At 39.0% G+C, this 23,066-nt stretch overlaps 1 protein-coding gene across 1 annotated transcript in view; it reads left to right on the plus strand.

Annotated features, from left to right (window-relative positions):
* Positions 1 to 985: 985 nt before the first annotated feature.
* CCDC68 (coiled-coil domain containing 68) overlaps positions 986 to 23,066 on the plus strand; it is a 48,646-nt gene continuing 26,565 nt past the window's right edge. Inside the window, exons 1-9 of the mRNA XM_032422874.1 lie at positions 986 to 1,072; positions 1,415 to 1,566; positions 8,212 to 8,323; positions 13,372 to 13,465; positions 16,261 to 16,391; positions 17,486 to 17,572; positions 19,360 to 19,500; positions 20,685 to 20,810; positions 22,464 to 22,592. Coding sequence (XP_032278765.1) covers positions 16,275 to 16,391; positions 17,486 to 17,572; positions 19,360 to 19,500; positions 20,685 to 20,810; positions 22,464 to 22,592 — 600 coding nt within the window. The 5' untranslated portion in view covers positions 986 to 1,072; positions 1,415 to 1,566; positions 8,212 to 8,323; positions 13,372 to 13,465; positions 16,261 to 16,274. The remainder of the gene's footprint in view (positions 1,073 to 1,414; positions 1,567 to 8,211; positions 8,324 to 13,371; positions 13,466 to 16,260; positions 16,392 to 17,485; positions 17,573 to 19,359; positions 19,501 to 20,684; positions 20,811 to 22,463; positions 22,593 to 23,066) is intronic.

The raw sequence follows: 23,066 nt of genomic DNA on the forward strand, positions 1-23,066 counted from the left end.
CTCCTTATAGAAATATTCCAATAATGTATGTAGATAGCCCCTCCCACCCCCAGATGGAGTTTCATTCCCCCACTCTCCTCTCCTGATACAGGTTGAACTTAGTGACTCCCATCCAAAGAAAAGAGTATGGAAAAAGAAAAATAGTAACTGTGCAGTAGAGAAAGAAGGCAGATAACTACTTCAACCAAGCGATAAAAATTAGTATCACCAGCAGTTAAGTCATGTTGCTATCATGTACCCTGGTAGGAGGCTGTGATGAGAAAGGCACTTTCCCATTGTGGTCTTTCTCCACCAAACCCATAACCACAGTCTCATCATGAGGAAAGCAACAGACAAAACCAAATGAGAGATACCCACAAGACAGCTTAGCAGAACTCTAGAAAATGATCAAGAAAAACAAGACTTAAGAAACTGTTACAGACCAGAAGAGATTAAAGAGACATGACACTAAATGCATTGTGGAACCCTGGATGGGATCCTGGTACAGAAAGATATTAGCAGAAAACTAGTGAAATCTGTAAAAGGTTGAGTTTAGTTGATAGTAAGGGACCAGTGTTAATTTCTTAGCTTTGACAAATGTACTATGTACTATGCACACGCGTACGTGCACACGTACAGACGTAGGATGTGAATATCAGGGGGCACCGGCTGAAGGGTTTAGGGAACTCTGTACTCTCTCTGCAACTTTTTCTTAAATCTAAAATTACTCCAAAATAAAAAGTTTTATATCATCAACAAAGACAAAAGTTCATGAACTGAGAGTGCAAACAGAACCTTCTTCAAAAACAGCAACATCGGCCCCCTTTATATCTCTCCACCGACAGGAGTGCAGTGCTGGGGACCGGGGGGTGGCTGCAGGGAGTGCATACCCGGGTGCGTGCAGCAGGGCGTGTGCGTCCTAGCGCGGCGGGAGCGCGGGCTCCTCCCCGGAGTCTCCCAGGCGCCGGACTCTGCCCGGGGCGCACCCGACGGGGCGGAGCCCAATCTGACGGCGGCGGAGCCACCAACGCCCCGCGGAGCCGACCGTGGCGGCGGGCGGGAGAGCAAGGTCGGGACCCCCGCGCGCTCCAAGGTAGGCGAGCCCACGCCGACCCGCGAGCTCAGCCCTTGCGGCGCGCGCCTGGTCCCCCCCCCTCCCCGCCCACCCCCGGTGAGTGGACGTCCGGGGCCCTCAGAGCAGGTTCCCCCAGCGCAGCGCACCGACGGCAAAAACAGGTTCTTGGGGAGGAGGATATTCCTCCCTGTATACCTCTCTCTCTGTTCTGGGCGAGAAGTTCCCGATTCCCCGGGCGACAAGTTTCTGCTCCTCTCGGAAGAGAAAGAGTTGCCTTTCCCCGGGAAAGGATAACCCTCCTTTAGCCCGCTGCACATCTGGTTATTTATTTAGGTGACTGTTTTGCAATCCCTTTGCCAGGGGTCTCCGAGATTGAGAGGACCGGAAGACTTGCTGTCCCCTTGTGGCAGCTTCGACAGGTCACTGGGCCCGCAATTTTTAAGAGCACAAATGAATGAATAAAGGTGGTTGTCTTAGCCTTCCTTCGTTACCGCTGGCTTCTGTAGCTGCAGGTACGTATTCCAAAAGGAGAACAGCCCATTGGCTGACAGTTTTCTACTGCCCTGGGATTTTAGAGCTGGAAGTTACAGAGCTCTTGGCAGGTGTGCAAAGGGGCATTATTATCTTACTGAAGAATATAGTACAGGACAGTGTAAGGATAGTTGTTAGACTGAGTGAAGACATGGCTGTAAATTTTTCACCCTTCTTCAAAAGAGGGGAGAATATATATATGTAATATATATAAAAATATATATTATATATAAAATATATAAGAATACATCGTGTATATGAAATATATAATATATAGATATGTAAATATAAAAAACATAATATATAAATATATATACATATAAGTATATATGTATATATATTTATAAAATAAGGATCAGAAGAAGCAATTAGCCCCAAACATAACAGAGCTGTGTCTGTTTACCATTATACTATAGTTGTTTTATTTTAGGAATCAAAACTTTCTTTATTATCTTGGTATATATAGACTAGATAAAGCATCAAAGGGAATTATTCTGCATTTGCAATAAGGAAAAGATAATCTGCCCTTTTGACTTTACCTAATGCTATTAAATATTCAGTTGTGCAGAAGTCTGGTTTTTCAGAAATATGATCTGAGCCAGAGTCTCAGGTACCCTGGCAGACACAATTGGTGCTTTGTTTCCTGTTACTGGCCTGTCCCCCACCCTCTCCCCTCCCCCACACTGAGAGTTTTAGAGTGAAGGTCCCTGACACAGAGGAATTTGTGCCTGAGGCAGGGTGTACCCTTGTGGTTCCTCAGCTACTTACAGAAAGAATGAAAACATCTTTTACTTCCTGCAAATTTCTTAAGGTTCCTGTCTTTGTGATTTGCTAAATAAATTTCATTAACTAAACCTACACTAATGAAAAAGAGACTTTTGAAATAAACACACTATTTCAGTTATATCATTCCCTTTCATAATTTTGTGAAATAATAACAGGCATGTTATTTGTTAGCCGATTGATTTACAATGTGCTGGACAGTGGGCTTAGTTGTAGTCCAAATTCTGGCTGAAGCTGAAAAATTAGGCATATATTTATTTGTTTGGATCATGACTGAAAAAGGAAAGAACTGAAGGTTTTGAAAGGAATCTAAAAGTCTTTCAAAGTCTTGGTTTCGAATCTTTTGAACTGAGATAGTTATATCAAAATTATAGGCCATTTATGGATAGAAAATAAATTCATAATGGCAAAATGTTACTATCAACTTAATAACATGTTTAAGTGAATTTGCATTTTACTAAGCATGAAAACAGCCAGCTACATGGGTTTGGAAAACAAAAGCATGAGTGTGTGCACATTCAGTTTGAGAAAATATTTGGTGCATGTGTGGGTTTGTGGGCCCATTCATGCATTGGTTGAGCACCTGTTGCGCAGAGCACTTTGTTTTGAGTTCAGATTGGGAGGGAGCGGTGGATACAGCGATGTGTAAATAAGTCACATTCCTGTCCTCATGGAATTTGCACAATGCTGGAGTCCTCCGGGACACCTTGAGATCATAGATAAGAACCGTATCAGTGATCATCTACCAGTTTTGACAGTGACTGAAACTAGATTATCTTCAAATCACATACTCTCTTTCACCAATTTAAATAGTCAACTCTAAAATTATAAAGGAACTTATAGATTATTCAGGTCAGTGTTTTTCTCTTTTGCTTAGATTGGGGAAAAATTTAGGAATCACATGTTCTGGGTTAAATATTCAGAAAAATTGAGATGTTAAGTCTGAAATAGCTAAATATCAATTTCATGCAAATTAAATAAAAACTGAACTTGTAGTAGTGGGTGCCAATAATTTAGCATATAAATCAATAAATGAAAAACTTCAAATTGAGAAAATTCTATCCATCACATTGTTTTTTCCTGTAAATTAGAAAAATATGACTGTAATTATATTTTGCCCCAGTGGAAAAGACTTACTTTGTCCAAGGCATTCTTGCTTTTTGTTGTTGTTGTCGTTGTTGCTGTTTTTAAAAAAACAGCTTTATTGGAAGTATAATTTACATACCATAAAATATATCCAAGTGTACAATTCAATGATTTTAGTAAATTTATGGAATTGTGCAACCATCACCACAACCCAGTTTTAAAGCATTCTCAGCATCCCCAAAAGACCCCGCCTTCCTATTTGTTACCCCCAGACAACCACTAATCTGCTTTCTCTCTCTTTAGATTTGACTTTCTGGACATTTCACACAAATGGGATCATACAATAGATGGTCTTTCGCATCTGGCTTCTTTCACCTAGAACCAGTGGTTTTGAGGTTCATTCAGGGTGTAGCATGTTATCAGTAGCTTGTTCCTTTTTATTGCTAACTACTATTCATTCCATTCTATGGCTGGTCCATATTTTGTTCACCAGTTGGTGGGTAGTTCTGCATTTACATTTTAAGTGGTAAGACAGATACTTTGGTCCAGCTTCCCTGGTAACATAATTAGAAAATAATTGATAGGAGCCAACCTCTTACTTATATTTATGAAAAATATAATCCTGGTATGGATTACTGCTATTTTCTGTGATCTTTCTGTGATACTCCCATGAAAATAGTAAATAGTAAACCCTGTGCAAATAGTAGAAAACATCAATCATTTGGTATTCTAGGTTGGACTTAGAAGATGTTTTGCTCTTGACATTCATATTTGCAAAGAGAATTCATATCTCCTTTGCTATATTTTCTTCACAAATGATGCATTTAGAGTGGGTGAATTTTGATGATTGTTTGACCTAACAGTGATAACTGAAGTACCCTTAAAAATCTGAGTGTTTCCTAATAACATATTTTAATGGCCCACTTAACATAAAGCATGAGTCATCTATAGCCTTAAGCCTTAAAAAGTTGAAGGGAGTGAATGTGAATTTATATGCTTTTAGTTTTATTATTCTATGGTTTCTATGACTGTGCTAAAGAATAAAACATACAGCTGTTTATTTACAAAATGAGGCACTAGTTTGAGCTCTTAGATCAGTGAAAATCTAAAACAGAAAAAAAAAATGCCACTTCTTTTTTCTCTGGGACCTTTTTAAGGAGCTAGAACAAAATTAGAAATTACTCCAAGTTCCTATTAAGTGGTGGTGTTTTTCTGTGTGTCGTCCAGAGAACAAGCCAAATCAGAACTTTCTCACACTGCAAAAGCATTGACCTTTGAATTACCTTTCTTAGGAATCAGGAACCTTGAACAGCAGTTCGGTTAGAGCTGTTCCCTTGCACACCCCCATTCACCCTGCTTTGTGCCAACTACTACAGCAAATGCATTCTTAGGAGGCTATGCTTGGCAACTTATGCTTAAAGATCCTCTTAGAAGGATTCTCTGGTTGAGTAGAAACCCTTCTAGAAAAAGCTGGCAAATTCTGTGAAACTAAAGAGAAGACAATATGTCTCTTCATGCCTGCAAGTTACTGCTGAAATTACACTTTCCTACTGGGGAAAAAAGAGCATTAATATAACTTGAAGGTCTATTTTATTGACAACTTAGAATGGGAAGGATTTTATTTTTAAAATTCTAAAATTTGAAAACAAGATAGTCTAGATTAAATAATGTAGTTTTCCAAAGCTGAATGTGCTCATTTGGAGCTCAGTTTTTTCTGCTTGGAATATCAGAACAACTTGCTGAAATCCCTGGGTGGGAACAGTGTGCTTTTGATGATCTGTGATTGGATGAATTAATCAGTCTCTACTGCTAATGTCTTTTTTTCTTTTTTTTTTTTAACTTGGTAAGGGTTTAAAAATCTCTAGAACAGGTGCATTTTTCTAGACTTCCACTGACAATGTCATTCCAAATGTCTCCTAAGAGTCATATACCCTTGACAGGAATCTGTCTCCATCCTTCCCACTTTCATATGCTCCGAAATTGGTGGGGATATGCTCCCCCCAAGTTGTGTCTGTTCATCTGCAGGAGGAAGGCTTGATCAGCATTGAGCTGTGAGAGTCTACGAATTATTTTGATGAGCTCACTCACTCATCACTCATGATGATGTGATCTGTTATAAGGAACTAGGTTTTACCCAGAGCCAGAAGCTGCTCTCACCCTGGTTATCTTTCTGTGAGCTCCCGGTTTGGGGAGGATGCTGCACTGAGCGTGCGCGTCAGTCTGACATCTTCCTGCCACGGGAAGGTCCTCACTGCTGCCGGTGGTGGCCATCCTGGACAGACTTTGGAGTCCCTAACCCAGTAGTCTACGTGCAAATGGGCCGTGGTGAAGAGTGGAAACATGTTATGCAGTTAGAAAACGATTAAGAAGGGGATGGGTAGATGAGATGAGGAATTCTAGGTTCATGAATTAGATTTCAATCTTGTCGTGGCAAATACTCTTATGTACTTCTTGTATACTTCTATAGATTTCCTCCTACTTTTCCACTTTAGTGAATAATAAGTATGGTTAACTTTCGTAAGATGTTTAGGATTTTCCTGGGGCTCCTCTGTCACCATGTTGAATGTCAAGCTCCCCTGGCTATTCTTGTGGCAACAATGGTTCTACTTTACCTTTTAACAATCCTGATTCCATCACTGTTTTGTTTTGTTTTGTTTGCCATTTACATTGTTTGGGGGTCAATAATTTGAATAAAGGGAAACAAATCCAGCTAATTGTGACTTCCAGTTAGTGCTGATAAAATCAGTGAAGGCCCTTGGCTTTTGAAATCTCAGTTGTACTTTGCTTTCTCTAGGCTGCTGTTGCATGATTATTATTTTTAATATAAAAGTATATAAGTTCACCTTTTTTAGCGCAGAGTTCTGTTAGTTTTGATGAATGGTTACAGTCATGGAACCACCATCACCATCAAGATGTAGAACAGTTGTGGGGCACCTGGGTGGCTGAGGCGGTTAAGCGTCAGCCTTCGGCTTGGGTCATGATCTCAGGGTCATAATCTCGGGGTCCTGGGATTGAGCCCCACGTCAGGCTCCCTGCTTAGTGAAGAGTCTGCTTCTCCCTCTTCCTCTGCCCCCCCCACCCCCGCTCATGGGCTCGCTCGCTCTCTTTCTCAAATAAATAAATAAAATCTTTAAAAAAAGATATAGAACAGTTATGTTTTCCCCCCCAAAACAATTCCCCTGTGTCCCGTTTGTAGTCAATCCCTCCCCCACTCCCAGTCCCCAGGTAACCACTGATCTGTTTTCTGGGCCCATAATTTCGAATTTTCTAAATCTCATACAAATAGAACTATAGAACGTAGCCCTTTGGATTTAGCTATTTTTGGTCAGGAAAATGCTTTGGAGATTGATCTACATTGTGTGCATCAGTACTTCATACTTCTTATTGATGAGTAGGATTTACCTTTGGAGGAATATTTGAATTTTTTCCAGTGTTTGGCAATTAGAAACATTTGTGATTTATGGGACATAGACCTTCATTTCACTTAGGTAAATACCTCGAAGTGGGATTGCTGGGTTGTACAGTGAGTGCTTAACTTTATAGGAAACTGCCTTAGGGTTGTCCAACGTGGCTGCCCACTTTGCATTCCCATCAGCATCAGACAGGAGTTCTAGCTACTCTGCATCCTCATTCACACTTGCTGTTGTCTGTCTTTTACCTCCCTTACTGGATAATTTTTTAAATGAAGTAAATTATGTTGGAGCTAACATATTCCAGGGTGAGTTTAGGAAGCTAAAGATATTTTGTGGATTCCTGAACCTTTCACTCTTAAAATATTTTATAAAGTCACAAGATAAATTTTCCAAAAGGGTACCTTCCTTTTAAATGTTACAAATGACTAAAATATATGTCATTGACATGTTTCTTTTCGTATTCTCGTCACAGACAAATCCTAGGTGGTTTTGAGTTGATTGTTAACTGATGTCAAAACAGGAGGAATAGTTGACTGATGGGGGTGATGGCGGGGTGGGGAGGGGTGGATAGTGAGGGGACAGCTGGGCTTATGCTTCGACACTTCCAAACAATGTCCTATATGCAAATGTCCTTAATGGGCTGTGGATGTCAATATGATTATTTAATATTCTTTGTGCGTGATGGGTCAGACACTTCACGAAGCATTTTTATGCACTGTCCCGTTTAATCCTCATATAACTCTGTGACGAATTCAACAGTTGCATCTGAAATTTTCAGTTGGGGAAGCTGAAGCCTCGGAAGTTTGAAACTGTTCCCAGGCCACCCAGCTAGTGGGAAGTAGAAGAGCCTCGTGGACAGCACCGACCAAGTCCGAAGCCGCCATTTTTAAGCCATGAAGCCATACTGCCCCTGTCCGTGGAATAAATCTATTGGGACAAAAATATCTGCTCTTGCTCCTGAAGGACACACCGGGGAGCTCACAGCAGAAGTCACTTGACTGTTACTTAGTGACCTGACTACTAAACTAGCTCGGGCCCAAGAAAGTAGGCTTAGAAATCCACTCAGAATAGAAGGCAAGGTGGTAAGATGGAAAGAACCAGCAAACTCAGGCTTGAGATCCACGACCATCATTAACTAACTGTTTTGCTTCATCTTGCTCAGCTACATTTCCTCATCTATAAAATGGAAATAATAACACCGACCTCTCAGAGTGTATGTGAGGATTATTAAAGGAAGTAAACCCTAGCCTGCATGCAGTAGGCTCTCAGCAGACTCTGGTCCCTTCTCCCCAGTGGTTCCCCCAGATGGGAACGGATTCATGTGATTTTTTTCCTTTTTTGCAGTTTCGTTGCTATACTGGGCACTGGGTGAAATCTTCAGCTGTTTTCAAAATTTCAAATTATGCAATGAACAAGGAAGATAGATTATTTCATTACAAAGACACCTCGATCTAAGGTCAGTCTGTCTGGGTTCAGGTGGAGAGGTCAATTGATGACCGTGAAAAACTTGAATCACTGTTCTGGGACTTGGTTGCATTATACATACATACATGGGTGGATTTAGATACAGCTATAGATATATAGATAATAGGTATAGTGGTACAGTATGTTGTAATGATTAATTTTGACAATATATGGAAAATGATTTAGTAAATGGCACAGTGTTTGTCAATCCCATTTATTTGTATATTGTGTGTGTGCCAATATTTCGATCCTTTTTTCAAAATCAATAACTTTTATTTCCTACCTAAGAGCTTTCTATAGTGTTGGCTATGATGTAAATATCTGTTTGTATATAAGTGAGTATCACAAATGAATAAAATTAATTCTACTTAAAAAATCTTAGATTATTACTTGAAAACAATGTCATTATTACTGGAGCTGAGGGTTGACACGCATGTCTTCTTATAGACGCTTACCTCCAGTGTCGCTTTCAGGTAAAATGCACAGTCACCTGAGATTTAGCCAGCTGACACTGGATGTCACCATTGTGCTGTGTAATGTAGCTGCAGAACAGGTGTGCTCTTTAATATTCAAGACACAGTCAGTCTCTTCTAGGGTTTGGAGATCTGTTCGCGTTCTTTCCCTCATATAACCTAATTGCCCCGGTTCACTTTTCTTGCAACTTACTTTTTCAGCTTCTAATATCTAAGCTCTCAAGAAGAGTGACCAAGAATGATGATGAAACAATATTCAATATTGTTAGCTCAGAACTCAGAAACTGTGCTAACACCAGTCAGGGCTCTTGGTTGCAAACCAGCCAATGAAGTTCATTGACTCTGGAGAACTTCAGCTGAAAAGGAATTTCCTGGTTTGGAAGTGGGAGAATCCAGTGTGCTGGTACCTCAGCCAAGATCAGGCTGTCACAAGAGTCGGACAGAGTCTTGGCATTGCCACTGGTCACTAGATGCCGCCCCTGGTGTTCCTGCCATCCGGACACAAGGCACCGCTCTGTGCCAGACTCCTTCCCTTCCCAGAATAACCACAGGGTTTCACTGCCTCCAGCTTCAGCGAGCCCCAGGGCCAATCCCTTACTGGCATTTCCAGAGGGGAGCACCCAGTTGGCGGAGTCTAGGTGTTGGACCTGCACTCCAGCCCCAGGGAGGGAGGAAGAGCGAGCAAGGGACCTTTCCTGCAAAGACTCATACAGGTGGTGATTCCCCATATCTGGGGAGGAGCCAAACATGCCATGCATCCACCATGGTGCTTTTCAGTTAGCGCCCACGGAAGTGAGTTGAGAACACTGCTGTGCAGTCGACTGAATTTTACTGTCCCTTATGTGCACTGACCTGGAGTCAGTTGCATACGCCTTGGAGCGGCTGACAGCGGCCCCCACTTTGCTACACCCTGCCTCCCCTTTAACCTTGAGGGAGCCATAGCAGCCAGGGCTAGACCTGTTCTAAGTAGCTAAGGAGACACCTCCTTCGACAAACTGGAAGTCTTAGCAAGTTTCAGTCTATTAAAAAAAAAAAAATCCCTGCAACATTAAAAGAAAAAGAAAGTGGTAGGTTACACTGTGTACCTTATTGTTCTTAGAACACGACCCTAAGCAAATTCCAGCCTCTTGTCTTGCTGCCCCTTCGCCTGGGACCCTCTTGTCCCCAGCTGGCCACACAGCATCACCTTCTGTCATTCAGGCCTTTTGCTTAACTGCCACCTCTTCAGAATGGCCTTCCCTCACCACCCATCCAGAACCGTCCAGAACAGCACCTCGTTCTCTTCTGTTTCCCTTCTCTACTTTTCTTCCTCACGCTTGTCGCCACCTCTCAGTACGTTCCCTGTGTGTTCACTGTTTTGTGTAATGTCTGTCTTCCCTCTGCGCTGGAAGGCCCATGAGGGCAAGGTGTCTGGTGCACCTCTGTGGTCCCAGCACCTAACACTGCTGTATTCAGTGAATACTTGATCCATGGGTGAATCAATCAAAGGTTAAGTAAAGGGAGAAAATACCTTTGTTAGAAGCTCTAGAATATAAGCAGTGCCTGTATTCATTTCCTAGGACTGCTATAACAAAGTACCACTGACTAAGTGGCTTAAACATAGTAATTGCTTGTCTCACGGTTCTGGTGGCTGGAAGTCCAAGATCAAGGTGTTGGCAGGGTTAGGTTTTTCTGAGGCTGTAAGGAAGGGTCTGTTCCATGCTTCTCCTCCAGCTTCTGGTGGTTTGCTTGCCATTGTGGCTTTTCCTTGGCAGATAGAAGCATCACCTTGATCTCTACCTTCAGCTTTACATGACATTCTCCTGTGTGCATCTGTGTCCCAATTTTTATAAAAACACCAGTCATATTGGATTAGGGGACCAGCCTACTCCAGTATGACTTCATCTTAACTAATTACATCTGTGATGATCCTGTTTCCTAAGAAGATTGCATTCTGAGATACTGGGGAGTTAGAACTTCAACATATGAATGGGGAGGAAGCAAAATTCAGCTCCATAATGGTGCTTCATATGTGTTTATTGTATAATGCATAAGCCATTCTTATGTCATTAAACAGAGAAGTAGGTTTAGTTACATTATCCTGGGCACCCAATGATGTGTTGGTTTATTGCACAGATTACAAATAATGTGTATGAATTGCTTTGTAAATTGGAAATTATTCATTAGGTGTTAGCATAATCAGTTGGGGATGTTGATGAATTATTGATGTGTTATTGAGAAAGAACCAATACCATGGATTTGCTAGTCTTAAAATCCCAGAAGCAGATTTTCCTAGCTGGGTCTGCGGACTGTTTAAAATATTACCTAGTTCTTCTCTAATAATCAGACGGCTTATCAGCAATAATTGTGGATAATGGATTCATATTTTATTTACTCATTTGACAAACAGATACAAATCACTTATTTTATGCTGTGAACTGTTTTAGGTGCCCGGAAAATGTTAACTCACAAACAGCCCTATGTTGTTTATTATTTCTATCATTATTAATTATTAATCTTATCTGGGAATAAGGGAACTGAGGCACAGAGAGGTTAAGAAACTTGCCCACGGTCACACAGCTCCTGAGTGGCAGAGTCAGGCCATGAAACAAGGCAGTCTGCCTCCAAACCTTTTCATTTGTAGAATGTTCCTTCTTCACAGAAAATCTCATAGAAGAATTCAGTGTGTGGCATAACAAAGCAGAACTGCTTTGGTTCAAGTTGAGATGGCAAAGCCCTGTCTACTTAGCACCTCCCCTCCCCCTGGGAGCCCTGTTTGCAAAGCCCCGATCTAGGAAATAACACCTGTTGGCGTGATGCCACTTATAAGCTGTCTTCAGTCCACTCTAGCATAAAACAAATACAATTCTTTTCTCACTTTAATTAACTGATTGTGTTTTATTTTGAAAATTTTATCTGCCTAATCTACTTCTGGCAGAAATAAAATGCTAAGATGGACTTTCCCTGGGATGGTGATGCCATATGGTAATTTGGACTTTGCTGGCTTAAGTTCACCTTGGCTTTCTTTATACAGATCAAGGACTGTGATCACAAAAATTTCCTGAATCAAAGAGAGAAATGGAATTTGATTTCATTTGAATAGAGTTGGCTATAAACTTTACAACCAGGTTGGCATAAACCACCCCCTCTGTTATAGGCTGCATGTCTTCTGTGGTTATTAATAATATAAAAAAATAGGAGCAACGATATTAACCATTACCGTCCACTGAGTGCCTGCTGCAACCAAGGAACTAAAAACAAACAAACTAACAAACAAACAAAACCCTCAGTTTTACAACTCTAGGTGTTTTATCCCTATTTTACAGATATGGGTAAGTTGAGGCTAAAATTTTATGTAACTTGTTGAAGATGACCCAACCAGCAAGTAGAAGAGGTACAATGTTTTGAGAAATATCAGTGATTAAGGAGCAGAATTCCTTGATATTAAGAATAAAAGGCACGGAAGAGAATATGTTTAGGAAATATAACGTGGGGCCCGAGGTGATTTTCAAATTATGAAAGACTGTGAGAATGCATTTGGGATCCATTCCGAAGAGTGATTCATTCCTATGCTGAAACGCCTCTTATCATTTGTTACTGTACACATTGTGTAACATACTAAAAAGAAAAAAAAAAGAATGCAAATCAATCAAATGGGACCGTGGATCAGTGGGGGATGGAACTGGAGAACAAAACAGAACTCAGACCAAATTTATTGTTCTGCTCGCCTCTATTCCCCGAGATTTTGCTCCCACCCTCTGCTACATCCTAACCCAGGGGTCAGCAAACCTTTTGTGTAAAGGACCAGATAGTAAATATTTAAGACAGTGCTTGCCACAGATTTTCTCTGCCACAGCCACTCAACTCTGCTGTTATAAAGCAAAAAGAGCATAGACAGCGTGTAAATGAATGGCTGTGGTTATTGTAGAGTAAACCTTCATGTATGAACACTAAATTTGAACTTCATATCATTTTCATGTAGTACTTGTTTTGATTTTTGTTTTGTGTGTGTGTGTGTGTGTGTGCACGTTCATGTTGGACCATTAAAAAACGTTAGAACCATTGTTTGTTCATAGGTTGAGCAATAGGTGGGAAGCCAGATTGGGTTCCCATGGTTTGCCGACCACCGCTCAAGCTTGAACTTCACATTCCCCTCTGGTTTTCAAGCACATTGCTTCTTGTCTCTATGGGTGTTTCTTTTATTTCAAATTGCATTTAAATGCTGTTTGGGACCAAGGACTTCATCCAGGAAGAGACTTCAGAGGACCAAGTAGCAGAGGTGCGTGCAGCATATTCTGCGAAAGCTGACTTGCTGAGTTGCAACGGCCAAATCGACTGCAGGCAACACAAAGAGAAGCCACTGTGGCTGTCTAAGAGGATTTACAATAAAATGGAAAATTCTTGGTGTCCTCTGTCAATTTCATTGAAGATTAAATGATAAATTCAGGACTTAGAGTTATCCTAGCCTAGAGATATCCTAGCTATCTAGTTTTAAAGTGATGCTAGCAAATATGAAAATTCTTTGTGTGTTTTACCAGCAGAGGTCATTGCTAAATTTTAAATATTTTTGTTGTTTTTTTCTCACTAGGGAAGCCAGCCTCAATGTGATAGAAACACCCTTGAACTTGTCGTCCAAAAGACAAAGGCTTGAGTTTCAGCTCTTAGTTTTACGGTGACGTTGGGTAAGTTATCACCTACGGGAGTCTTGGCTTCCTTATCAGTAAATTGAGACGAATAATCCTACCTCACAGGGCTTTTCATTTTATTTATTTTATTTTTTTCAGTTCTTTACTATTTATTAGGGAAATTTCAAACAGAACCAAAATAGAGGAGTCTAGTGAACACCATGTGCCCTCGACCTGCTTCAATGATTCCTTGCATTTTGCCAAACTTCATTCATTTTTACCCCACCCCATTTTTTCTCTCTGCTAGAGCATTCTACAGCAATTCCAAATGTAATATTTCAGTAAGTATGACTAACGGAAAAGAGCTTTCTAAAGAATATCATAATTCTAGGGGTGCTTGGTGACTCTGTCATTAAGCGTCTGCCTTCGGCTCAAGTCATGATCCCAGGGTCCTGGGATCGAGCCCCACATCGGGCTCCCTGCTCAGCGGGGAGCCTGCTTCTCCCTCTCCCACTCCACCTGCTTGTGTTCCCTCTCTCGCTGTCTCTGTGTCAAATAAATAAATAAAATCTTTTTTAAAAAATCATAATTCTAATATTATACCTAGCGAAATTACAATGACTCTTTAACATCATTTGTTACCCAGTCGGACTTTAAGTTTCCCCAGCTGTCTCAACAATGTCTTTATGTAACTGGTTTATTTGAATCAAGAGCCAAAGAAGATTCCTGTATTGCATTTGGTCATGTTTCTTAAGACTCTTCATTTGTGGCAATTTTCCTTCTTTTCTTCCCATCTTTCTTCATATAGTTTGTGGAAGGAACTAGTTATTCGTCCCATAAAATGTCACATAATTTGGGTTTGGCTGATTGCAGCCTTAACCCTTGTAGGGTCATTGAACATTTTCCTCTTGTCCAGATACTTACTGTCCTTAGATACAGAGGCTTGATGAGATTCAAGTTCACTTTTTTTTTTTTAAAGCATACTTTGTAGGTGATGCTTTCTACTTGTGATTGTACCACATCTAGAGGACAAAATGTCTGGGTGTCTCTTTCTACTTATGTCAAGATGGATTAGTGAGGTTCCCCAGGTTAGTACATCAACCTCTCACCTAGTGATTTTAGCACTGGTTGATGACTGTTGTTTCAGATCCATTACTTCATAAGGGGTTACAAAATGTAGGTCTTCTATCAATCCACTTGGATTTATTAGCAGAAATTCTTTAGAAAAAAAGAATCAACTATTTGGTCACCATGAAATATAATCCATACAGGAAAGGCAAGATAAATGCTTGTTGGTGACCCCTCACTCCCTCTTTTGAACTAATGTTAGCACAATGGTGGCCTCTCCATTGAGTTGGATGATAATGGTTGCTGGTGGTGGTGGTTTTTCTCCTTCACCATGATTTCAGGAATTTCAAAATCCTTTATATTTTTCAATCCTTCACAGTCATTTTTCTATCATGCTGGCTTTTGTGTCTCATTTGAGTAGCATTTGATCACTTTTTGCCTTCCGGAAGAACAAGATATCTTGAGCTTACTTTGTACATTTCTTGTCCCAGACCTAAATCACTCAAGAAGCCATGGTTTCTTTTTAGTGGAAAATGGTATACTGAGACCACAGTCTGGGCACCAGGAGCGTTAATTGCTTATATTTCTAAATTTTTGAGTGGCTGGACCTAGAATATACATTTTTAAGGGAAGATAAATCATTATTTTCTACTCATCATTTCAGTTTGGATTGTAAGGTTTTTACAGAACATTTTTTGTTCTAACAGTAGGGGCTTTTTCTTTTATTCTCAGAATCTTGGTTCTTAATGATGTTAAGACAATGACTTTGTGGCTTTATTCTACATCATGCATTTCTGTGGGTGAGTGCATGTGTAAGCACATACACATATACTAGTTTCAAAATAGCAACACCAACATTTCCATTAACAATATTATTAGTGAGTATGGTTTAAGATTGTTTTGCAATTCTTTTTATTCCTAGGGCATAGCACACCTGGGATAAATAGTCCCTGGCAAATGCTTTAAAAATCACTTCAAATAATTCATGTGGCTATGTCACCAACTTGATATAAAGATATAGTCATTTGTTTTATTTATTTCTTATCTTGAAGGATTTCATTTTTTCTTTTTAATTTAGTTTTATTTTAAAATGAGGTAAAATAATGTTGTTCAGTGTCAAAACTTAAATCATAGATTTTCCCCTTCTATCCACCTCTCCCTTCTTTTAGAAATTATGATGCCATAGATCCTTTATATATCCTTTTCTGCACCATGTTTTTCTTATTGAATAATGCATCCTAGAGAAGACCCCATAGCAGTAGATTATTCAACCAGTCCTCTTTTGTGGGCATTTCAGCTTTTCCCAACATTTTTCTATTATAAATAGTTCTCCAGTAGATGACCTTTATAGGCTATTGAGAGTTAGATAAAGTGTATATATAAAATCATATATATATATATGATTTTGCTATAATATATTGTTTTAGTTCCACGGTCATTTATTAAGTAGTTACAATGTGTTAGAATACAAAGATGAATAAGATGTGGTCTCTGGTCTTGAGGTTTTACAGTCCAATATGATGTGGAGTAAAAAAGAAACATTTTACATTTTTCCTTCTCAGATAATTTGATTTTTATGCTTCTAATCAATGAATGCTTCAGCTGGTGCTGTTTTTATATTAAATTAATTCCTGGATTTCTGGATCTATACAGATATCAATAATTTATAATACTTTCTACTATATTTAATTACAGTGCTAATACAGAACTTCTTTTAGTTTATGAACCATATTATCATATCATCAAAGAAGTTAGTTTTGTCTAATCGATTTATGTTTCCCTAGAGCCAGAATTCACAATGACAACAGTAACAGGGACCACAGAGGTCCCCCCAATGGATAAAAGAGAAGATAATTCTGCCTTGTATGAGTTCACACCAGCTCATGTTATTGAAGAAACCGAATATGTGAGAAAGGTATGCAGGTGCTGGGAATCATATTAGCATGACATGATTTTTTGAAATGCAATCTAATATGGTTTGGTGGGCTTTGTTTCTCCCTCCATAGAACCTGAGAGGACACATTTGTTAAAAGGACAATCCCAGCAGCTGAAATTTCAACATATGTTTAGTAACCTCTCTTGAGGACATGAACCTCTGTTCCCACACGTGGAGTAAACTTGAATAATGGGCCAGAAGGGTTCAGAACACCTATCAGCACTTAATTTGCCCCACACCATTCACCACTGTACTTCCTACCATTTTATATCATTTCTCAGTGGTTTCATGAGTGTTGATACTGCGTTCCCAAGTAGATGTTTACGAGTCTCTCTGAGTTTCTGTCTCTCCTTACCCACTTTCTTTTTACATTCCAGGTTGCTCTCCCCAGTGACCCATGTTGGCATGTTACTTCATTAAAAATGTGAAATCTTATGAGAATCCAGGGATAATGGCTGACAAAAGTATATATTCTTAGGAACTGTTTCTTTGAACAGAGAAATTTGGACAGAGATAGTTGGTAACTTATTCAGATCGATTAATTTATCTTTGAGTGTCTTGCAGTTCCATAGGTCACTAAGACATGGGGCTTATACTTCCTGCATAAATTTGTATGATCTCCTCTTAGTAATTATTCTGTAGTAATTACTAAATAGTAATTATTCTCTAGTAATTACAAGCTAGTAATTATTCTCTAGTAATTACTAGCTAGTAATTATTTTGTAGTGATTACTAAATAGTAATTGTTTTATAGTAATTACTAAATAGTAAATTAGTACTAAATTACTACATAGGAAAAATAGAATTAAATAGTATTAAATACTAATTACTAAATGGTAATTATTTTGTAGTATAATATTCATTTAGGTTATATTTTAGGTTTGACTGAGAAAGAATTATAAAAAACCACATTAGCCTAAATGCAAGTCAGGTTAAAGGCAGTTATTTAAATCTAAGATCAGTATTTATGTATTACTTTCCAATTAAATCAGGTATACTGTAGCTGGTATAAAGGAAAAAAATATTTGGCATTAAATGCCTTTGAAAAAAAATAAAATCTTTTTTTCTTCTAGATTCGAACTACTCTGGAAAAGATCCGAAATCAAATTTTTAAAGATGAAGTAGGACATAACAGTACACATCACAAACTAGAAACAAAGGTAATAAATGGATCAAAATGTACCACTTTATTCCTTCAGTAAATAAACATAAAACAGTATAAACCTTATTTAAATAACTTTTTAATATAATTATTAAATTTTCCTTTGAAGCTTTGAATGATGAATGTTAAATATTTTGTCAGTATCTAAAGATGTTAATGGGCATATGTATGAAATATTTAACCACAGATGTTATTAGTAGGCTCAGATTGGAATGACTAGACCTTACTTGAATATTTTAAACGGGGCTTACTTATCTAAAGTATATGGGAAGATGTCAGCCCAGCCAGGATATGTGGCAGCAACATTTCCCAAAGACAGATGGAGGTACACCTTTTAGGCTCACAGAGTTGAAGCTGTTAGGTTTCTAGGTCAAGTGATCAGACAGTTGATAAACTTAAATTTCCCTCTCCCCTTCGACTGGCCTTATATTCGTAACATCAAGCAGTCTACACTTAGCCTTGTCTGGATTCTGCAGGTTAAATCTCATCTGAGCCAGGTGCACTTCATCAATGTCAGTGTTGTCCACTAGATAGTATGGCCACAGAGCATGCAGATCACAGGGTCTGAGGCATAAACACAACTTCTATAACTTCTATATACAGAGAGTGAGAGTATATAGTAGGGTCTGGAGTAGAGTAAATAAAACCCTGACCGAATTATAGTGACTATATTATTTATATGCACTATATTCTTTTTTGTTTTTTTGTTTTTATTTCTGTAAATGTAGCCCATCTTTTGTACTGAAAAGAATATTGGCTTTGTTAAACAGACTTGGATTCTAATTCTGGTTCTTTTAAGAATTCTTGGATTCTAATTCTAGTTATTTTAGGTATAACCTCAGGCTTATTAGTGAAACACTCTCATCGTCAGTTTTCTTCTCTGTATAATGGGCACAGTGCCTTCTAGTGTTTTAAGTAATCAGACAAAGGGGTGTTGATAAAACATCTAAAAGATTACATGGCACATAGGTAGGTAGATGCTTATTAAATAGAAGCTATTATTTTATAATTGTTTCATGTAGGGTATGTAGAATTGTGTAATTCCTTCGTCTGTCTTGAAATAATTTGGAAGAGCAGAAAGCATAGGATGGATACTCAAGAGGCTGTTTCATGAGCTCTCCCACTTACTGCATAAACCCAGGTTCAGTACCTCACTTTTCATATCATAAAATTGATGTAGTTGAGTTAGATCATTTCAAATTTCCTTTCCACTTCTGCGTGTCCTTGATTCCAGATGAGATTTATCTTATGCTCTAAGTGTATTTTCAGTGGGCTAGAGTTTACATTGAGTCACACTGGCAGTAATATTCAGTTCTGACATCTCTGGAAATTTAATATGGGGTGATTATAGTGAAACATCATTGAACATTGAATATTATGTCTTGTAACTATTATGTCTGATTATATTAGTTTATAATACAATGTAACCAAAATGCACTTATGTCTGCAACTTAGATAAAAAAGGAAAAAAGTTGGCCTTGTGGATATTATTTATCTCCTAAAAAGGACTTCATGGTAAATTTAAAACTATAGGAAATATAAAAAGTATAAAAGATGTACCTCTACCTTTTTTTCATACAAGAATCTAATCAAATTTGAGCAAATGCAGAGGTCAGCAGCTTCATCTAGAATTCCCTATTAATACTTGAAATTCAAAGATGTATTTTATTTGTGCTGACCTGAATCTTTTTTGGTATATGTAATAGTGAGTGGTAATTACTCTTGTCAAAGTTTGTAGAGGAAAGGAATAGTCAGGTTGCTGATTTTTGTGTTTTTTCATTTCAGCACTGTCGAAACATTCAAAATGGCTCTGATTCTGAAATGGACCCCTCTTGTTGCAGTTTGGATCTGCTCATGGAAAGGATGAAAGGAAAAGAACAGCAGATCTTGGAAATGAACAAAGAAAATGAAGTATTGAAAATCAAGGTATGGCTATCAGGAGAAATTTCTTTTTTTTTTTTTTTTTTTTTTAGATTTTATTTATTTATTTTAGGGAGAGAGTGGGAAGGGGCAGAAGGAAAGGGAGAGACAGAACCTCAAGCAGACTCCCTGCTGAGTGCGGAGCCTGACATGGGGCTCAGTCTCCCAACCCTGAGATCATAACCTGAGCCAAAACCAAGAGTTGGACGCTTAACTGACTGAGCCACCCAGGTGCCCCTATTAGGAGGAATCTAATTTTGTATTTTTGAGCCAATAAGATAGTTTCATGGATGTGTAAAAACAGACAGACATCATTATACATCCACAGATCCATACGTATGTTCACCTATGTAGAGAAATGCTTTTCCATTTCATAAATTAATTCTGTTTTATTTTGGAGACTACTTTACTACTGAAAAGATTTTACACAAGTTCAACGGGTATAAAGTTTCAGTTGTGCAAGATGAATCAGTTCTAGAGATCTGCTGTGTTGTGCCCATAGTTAATACGGTGTCTTACACTTAAAAATGTGTTAAGAGGGTCGTCTCATGTTAAGTGTTCTTACTAAATAATTTTTTCATGTTTAATAAATATTAATTAGAGCACTCAAAGTCAAACGTCTCATTGTTTTGTTTAATTAATCTATTGTTGGATGCTTTATATTTTCTTCTTTTTCTTTTTCTTTTTTTGGTTTGTTATGTATGCAGTCCTGCAATGAATATCTCTGTAGGTTAATCTTTGTGGCCATTTCTGATTATTTCTTTAGGTTAAGTCCCTTGAGAGATTCATGACACTCACCCTTAATCCTCACATCTTGTCCCACTGCTATTTTAGGAAAATACATCTTTTAGGACTGTTGTGGACATCAATGATAAAACACAAATAAGTGTATAAGCCGATAAAGCACTGGGAGCTCTTTGAAGGGTGCAGTTTATAAATGTAGCCCATTGATTTTGGAGCTTTAGATTGGCCTGGTCAGTGCAGATCCTTCTGCATGACAGTTTCCCTAAATAGGGCATTTCTCATTTTACATTTTCCTCTTAACCAGATCGTAGTGTCTTTTCTCCTATCTATTGTCTAGGAGGGTGCAAATGGTACAATTACAGCCTGTTTTCAACCGCCTGTCAAACTGTTCTGCCTTTAACCCTTTTTGCTGTAAACGTCGAAACATTCATGACCTCTTTTCCCAGCTGGAAGCCTGCAGACAAGCAGGAGCAGGGGCTCTGAGAAACGTGGCCCAGAGATTATTTGAAAGCTACCAAACACAGTCTGAAGAAGTTAGAAAGAAGCATGAGGATGGTAAACACTTACTCGAGGTACTAAGCTAGCAGCTTGTCTATTGGAAAACTAACACCCCAGTGTGTGTGTATGTGTGTTGGTTCACAAATCTCTTTTTGAGGTTAGGTGTAAAATAAGCAATGGCCCCAGGACTCTGGCAAGCCTTGGACAGGGCAGGGTGCCCATCTTCGGTGCCGGTCTCTCCCCACCCCTGCTTAGCCTGGCACCCAGACGTTGCCCGGATGCTGTGTTGCGGCTGTTGCCCAGAGCCCTGTGGAACACCGGTGGAAGGAGGCGGTGCCCCCTGCCTGGAAATCGGGGCTGTCCCGGTGACACGGGCCAGTGACTCCTCTCCTGGTTCTGCTTTTGACTAACGAGATGACCTAGGTAGAGTCGTTCTCCCTCTTTGGGGTTGGATTTCCGTGTCTCTACAATGAAAGAATTGGGCTAGATCAATGGTTTCAAAATGGTTTTGACCCTAGAATATATTATTCAAATTAAAAAAAAGAAAACGTATGTGTACCTTTATATTTTAAAATACATATTTCATATTTTAATATATAAATTAAAATATTTTAAACACATAAATATGTATACATGTGTATGTATGTGTATGTGTATATCATAGACATACACACGTGCGGACACACCCATACTTTTTTTGTTTTGTTTTTCAATCTGAAGTGTACATTCTAGGACCAATTGTACACCAAGCATATTCTAGGACTGGAAAAGGAAAAAAAAATGTGTGTGTGTGTGTATGTTCCTCAAAACTCAAAATAGGGAAGCTCACTGATGCTGGGGTGGGGTGCCTAGGCCTCTGCGAGGTCCCCAGGGGAGCACAGTAGGAAATCCACTGGGCAGGTGATACACCTTCATGCTGCTGGATGTGGTGGTGATGGTCGGAAACTCACATGCATGCGAGGGTGCAGATTAAGAACCTCAGTGAATGAAGCGAGCCCGCTTGTGTGGACCCGAGTGCTCTGTGTGAGTGAATGGTTGCCCTGTAGGGAAGGGAAGGCACGCAGGTTCTGCAAAGGGGCCTCAGCCCCGGCCTGAAGTTGCCTGGCAGGAATGCCCAGCTGGGGTTTCCAAGGGAAGGGAGCTAGACACTTTTTTCTACTGTAAATCTCAAGTTTTATGAAATGTAAATGCTGATGTGTGTGTGTGCATGTCGAAGTCAGTTGAGACACTCCCAAGTGTGGCCTATGGGCTGCCAGATGTAGACTTCACTTCTATGGTCTTTAGTACAACTCAGGCTATAGGCCTGAGAAATAGCCCCCAACACAGTGGGGATCATTATTCTGCTTTTATGAAACTTTCTGATTAAAAATAAAACACTAAAAAAAAACTGAAACGTTTTTTACTGGAACAGTAAAAGATTTCATTTTTGTTCTAATTCAGTTTCATTGAGAAAAAGTCAAAAATTTCACTTTTCTTAAATTAGCATCTCTCCTATACCAGTTGGGATAGCATGATTTATGGTAACACATGTAAACATTCTAGGAATAATACTAATATATTATTAATTCTACATTGCTTTAGTTTGTTGCAGCCCATTAATTCAAAAGAGTAATTTGAACCAAGGGTGAATTATTAATTTTTTTTGGCTACTCAACATTATAGAGGGAGAGAATAGCTGTATAAATTTAATAAAAGCAAGAGTTTGACAATCATTTTTCTGACCTAAGGTTAACAGACTCGAAAAGGAACAGCAATTGAAGCAACATGTTGAAAATCTGAATCAGGTTGCTGAAAAGCTTGAAGAAAAACATAATCAAATCACAGAGCTGGAGAACCTAGTACAGAGGATGGAAAGGGTGAGCCCCTGGGGATTTAAAGGGATTTCTTCCAGACAGGGTTAGGGAGAGGATGAAAGAAAATAGCACTAAAATGAATATATAAATATTACATATGTATAAATATAACTTATAAGTTTATATAATTAAATATATTTATATAATAATATGTATATTTTATTTTATTAGGTTTTTTTATGATGTTCAATTAGCCAACAATAATATATATATTTAAGAGAGAGAGCATGCATGCTAGAGCGAGCGGGGGAGGGGAGGGGCAGAGGGAAAGGGAGAGAAACAATCTCAAGCAGACTCCCTGCTAAGCACGGAGCCCGACGTGGGGCTTGATTTCATGACCCTGAGATCATGACCTGAGCCAAAATCAAGAGCAGGATGCCCAACTGACTGAGCCACCCAGGCACCCCTAAAATAAATAAGATATTAATTGAAAGGAAGTACCCTTTGCAACAACTAAGACTTTAGAAAGTACTCAAT

This window comes from Phoca vitulina, unplaced genomic scaffold (assembly GCF_004348235.1).
Source record: "Phoca vitulina isolate PV1807 unplaced genomic scaffold, GSC_HSeal_1.0 scaffold27, whole genome shotgun sequence".
Taxonomy (NCBI): domain Eukaryota; kingdom Metazoa; phylum Chordata; class Mammalia; order Carnivora; family Phocidae; genus Phoca; species Phoca vitulina.